General features: G+C 43.7%; 1 protein-coding gene across 1 annotated transcript; it reads left to right on the top strand.

Moving 5' to 3' along the window:
• The first annotated feature begins 524 nt into the window (after window positions 1-524).
• LOC136938518 (histone acetyltransferase p300-like) lies at window positions 525-2,026 on the top strand. Its single transcript, XM_067231703.1, has 4 exons — window positions 525-709; window positions 965-1,106; window positions 1,452-1,570; window positions 1,739-2,026. The coding sequence occupies exons 1-4, from the start codon at window positions 647-649 to the stop codon at window positions 2,024-2,026; spliced, it is 612 nt and encodes a 203-aa protein (XP_067087804.1). The 5' UTR covers window positions 525-646.
• The last annotated feature ends 2,146 nt before the right edge of the window (window positions 2,027-4,172 follow it).

Raw genomic sequence — 4,172 nt, 5'->3', positions numbered from 1 at the left:
GCATGCGTTGGTCGGCGAGGGGAGTTCAAGTAATGCGCCACCCTCACTGAACAGCATGGGGCCCTCACTAAGACTGCTTGTGACAAGTTGACTAGCACAGTTGCCAAATGGATTGCAAAAAGCTGTAGACCGATTAATATTGTTGAGGACGAGGGGTTCACCGAAGTTCTGCGAGTGGCAACGGGGGACTCGAGCATCAAAGCACCGCAAAGTCGCACACTAATGACAACAATTTTGAAAATCGGTAATGTGATTAATCATGATTAATCCACAGAAACCTTTGATTAATTTGATTAACATTTTTTATCATTTCACAGCCCTAATTTTATATAAAATATACAGAAATATCAGTTGTAAAAGTTACAGTTAATAAACGGACCCATCTGAACACCCTACAATTTCCCCAGAAATTGTAGGGTGTGAGGTTTGCTTTGATAACTAGAGAGGGTACAATTCTCTCTAGTTATCAAAGCAAACCTCACCCTACCACCTTAACTAACACATTTTCTGCGGGAAACCCTGATGAACCTTTTATTCAAAAATGATGGAAACCATCATCATAAAGAAGTCAAGTTTTTTTTAAATATATTTAGCCTTTTATGGCTTTATTGGACAGAGACAGGAAAAATATAGGGGAGAGTGAGACATGCAGAAATATCCTGAGCTGGAACCGAACCTGGGCCGCTGGCTGTGGGCCTCAGCCCATATGGTACGTGTCCTACCCAGTGAGCTACCGGGGCGCCCCACACAGAAGAAGTTTAGGGAGTTTGGTGTGGAAGTTGGCAGGGTGGCATACAAGTTACTTTATAGAACTTAAACTGTCACTTCCAGTTCAGCAACCCTCATTGATTGATTTAACTAAACTTGTGAATGCAGACTGATTTCGTATCGTCAAACAGCTACGCCGTAACAGTACAGTTAAGTGACTAAACGATTTCTTGTTCCGTTGTCCTGTCACATTAAGAAGGAGAAGCCATTGGGCGACTGGTATAAGGGCGAGCCAATGGACACGTCGTCCTCGTCGGGGACGTCCAGCGAGGAAGAGGAGTGGTTGGGGTCTTCAGGCACGCACAGCTCCCCCACCAGTGCTCAGAGTAAGAAGAAGAGTAAGTCGGCCCTCCTCATCCCTCTCTCTCCAGACCGATCTCATTGGATCTCTGGAAATGCAGCTGTTTTATCCTTTTAGTTATATATACATATGAATGTATAACAATACATTTTGAATGTGTTAACCCCTCCATCCCCATTCCTTCATATAATGTCTCCTTCTCTCTCTCTCTCTCTCTCTCTCTCTCTCTCTCTCTCTCTCTCTCTCTCTCTCTCTCTCTCTCTCTCTCTCTCTCTCTCTCTCTCTTCTCTCTCCACCATCTATCCTTTCTTGCAACCTCTTCCTCTCAACCCTCTTTTCTTCCTCCCCACCTCTGTATCTTTCTCCCCCCCCCCCCCTCAAGTCTTCAAGCCTGAGGAGCTGCGGCAGGCCCTCATGCCCACCCTGGAGGCTCTGTACCGCCAGGACCCTGAGTCCCTGCCCTTCAGACAGCCTGTGGACCCCATGCTGCTGGGAATCCCGGTGAGGAGACGCACACACACACACAGGCTTAGATACACACACCTAGATACCCATGTGCACCGACACACACTTCCATACACGCAGACATGCATGATAGATCCTGGACCCCTAGGTGTGGGTCATTTCCCCTTCACTGTATTCATCCCCCCCCCCCCCCTCCCCCACCAGGACTACTTTGACATAGTGAAGACTCCCATGGACCTGTCCAGCATCAAGAGGAAGCTGGACACGGGCCAGTACCAGGAGCCCTGGCAGTACGTGGACGACATCTGGCTCATGTTCAACAATGCCTGGTTGTACAACTGCAAGACGTCACGCGTCTACAAGTACTGCTCCAAGCTGGCCGAGGTGTTTGAGCAGAAGATCGACCCTGTCATGCAGGGCCTGGGCATTTGCTCCGGGCGGAACATGAGGAGGGAGGGGGGAGCATCGGGGGAAGGGAGGGAGGGACTGTAAAAGTTGGAGAGACTTGCTGATGGTGTGGAAGGCATGTGTGTACATTTCAGCCGTAGGAAGAACCAATAACAGTGCTTAGATGCATCAGTAGCCAAACATGCCTTCACCCCTAATCCTAGCTATGTTCTAACTGTTTCCGTGTGTGTGTGTGTGTGTGTCCGTGTGCCCCTTACCCCTGTACGGCTGGGTGTCAAACCTGCCCCCACCTCTCATATGCTTAAGTCTGGAGTTTCTGGACGGTCTCAACTTGATGGCTCTCACACCCCATTCAAGATTTGTTCTGATTGGTTGGTCTTGTGTATAAAGGGAATTGTAATGCATTGTTCTGTGGATTCTTCATCTCCTGAGACCTTCTCCTCAGTTCTGTCTTGTACTCATTCTCGTTCCTCAGCTCTTGATGTCTCTCTGATTTACAATAATCATGGTAGCATAGGTAAGAGTTAACTTTCATTTTGTAACATGTTTGCCTTGTAATTAATTTCATTCATTTGCAATGTTATTAAATGTATATTTCATTTAACCTTACTTCGACCATTCTTGCTCTGATTTAACCCATAGAGTCAAATAACTGTAATTGGGTGTGCTCACGCCTTTGGCGAGCACAACCATTGTTCTCTCACATGTACATTATTATTATTTTTCTTCTTTCTTTTTTCCCACCCTTAAGGATCCCTCAATATTTGCGCTACATAGACAATGCCGGTGTCAAAAGGTTTGTGTTGTTTGCGATTGAGTTGCTTGTATTTTTATTTACGTTCCGTTGCACGGTTTAGGCGTGAATTACGTTTTTGTGGCAAAAAGTGCCTTTTATGTCTATGGTTAAAACTTGCTCGCACCTGTATGCCCAAATATTTTACCATGCTTGCACACATTTTTGGACGCACTGTAGTAGAGCCAATATGTGTGATTATTTAAGGGAAATCATGAGAAAACAAGAACATTTCATGCATCAATGTTTACAATGAAAGAATGTATTGTGCTTATTAAAGTTATGTATTGTGCTTATTAAAGTTATGTCTTATGAACTTAGAAGTTTGCTCAGGCTTAAACATTGTGTCTCACACAGGGTGTGGGAAACAGGCTCTACTTTGTGTCTTAATCTCTCCATTTCAGAAGCAACCTTGAAACCGGGCTGAGACGGCACCCGAGCAGGTGGGTCAGCAAGAACAACTCCCTGATGCACGAGAGAACAAGCTCAACCCTCTTTTCATATTTTTGTTTTACTGCACTGAATAATATATGCTGGGGCAGGGACAGATAGCGAGTTGGACTTTGTGAACCAACCCAAAACTCTGTTGCGGGTAGGGAAACGTAGACAAACCCAGAGCTCAGTACTTGTTGATTTCCAACTGCTGTATTAAAGTTGATATTATCGGACCTCTGCGACTCCAGACCACTCTTTCTAGAACACAGACTTGTGTCATTGAATACTATCATTACATATTGGAATAGACACAACAAATTTCAGTCCTTCACAATCCAATTGTCCAAACAAGTTATAGATATTTAGCTTAAAGGATATAGCCTACATAGTGTAGCTAGCTAATGTTTATTTAGCAAGTTTCACAGAAATCTGCAAACAACGAGGCATACAGGCTACTACGGTCAGTACCTGCCTGTCACAAACGCAGAAGCCAGATTGTGTAATTTTGTCCTGAAAAACTCCTGTTACTGCAACAAATGCTTCGTAACACAAAAGTTTAGATTTTTAATTTACAAAATTGACAACATATGTTAAAAAACGTGTCTTCTCGAAATATTGCCTCAGTTTTCAATTTGAAGCAGTACATCTAACACTGTAGGACATCTTACATGTCATGGTATCCTCTCTGACGCTTAGGCAAAAGATGGATAACAATACATTTATTAATTCACGCCAATTAACAATCCTTCAGTATTGACACAATTATTGGTGTTCATCAGAACTACAAAGTATTGATACAGTTTCAAGAACAACCTGCATGACCCTCACTAGGTCTTGTAAATAAAACAATAACAAACTAACCAATCTTACTCAACAAATGGGTGAAACACACAGAAACTCTAAAGGGCTGCAGAGATAAACAGATGTCAACCGGAAATGAAAATTGAGCACCTTCATGGGTTTCTTATGAAATTACAAATGTGTGCTTCAAAGCTGAAAGGT

Source organism: Osmerus mordax, chromosome 3 (genome assembly GCF_038355195.1).
Source record: "Osmerus mordax isolate fOsmMor3 chromosome 3, fOsmMor3.pri, whole genome shotgun sequence".
Taxonomy (NCBI): Eukaryota; Metazoa; Chordata; class Actinopteri; order Osmeriformes; family Osmeridae; genus Osmerus; species Osmerus mordax.
This window is presented reverse-complemented; position numbering and strand designations above follow the sequence as displayed.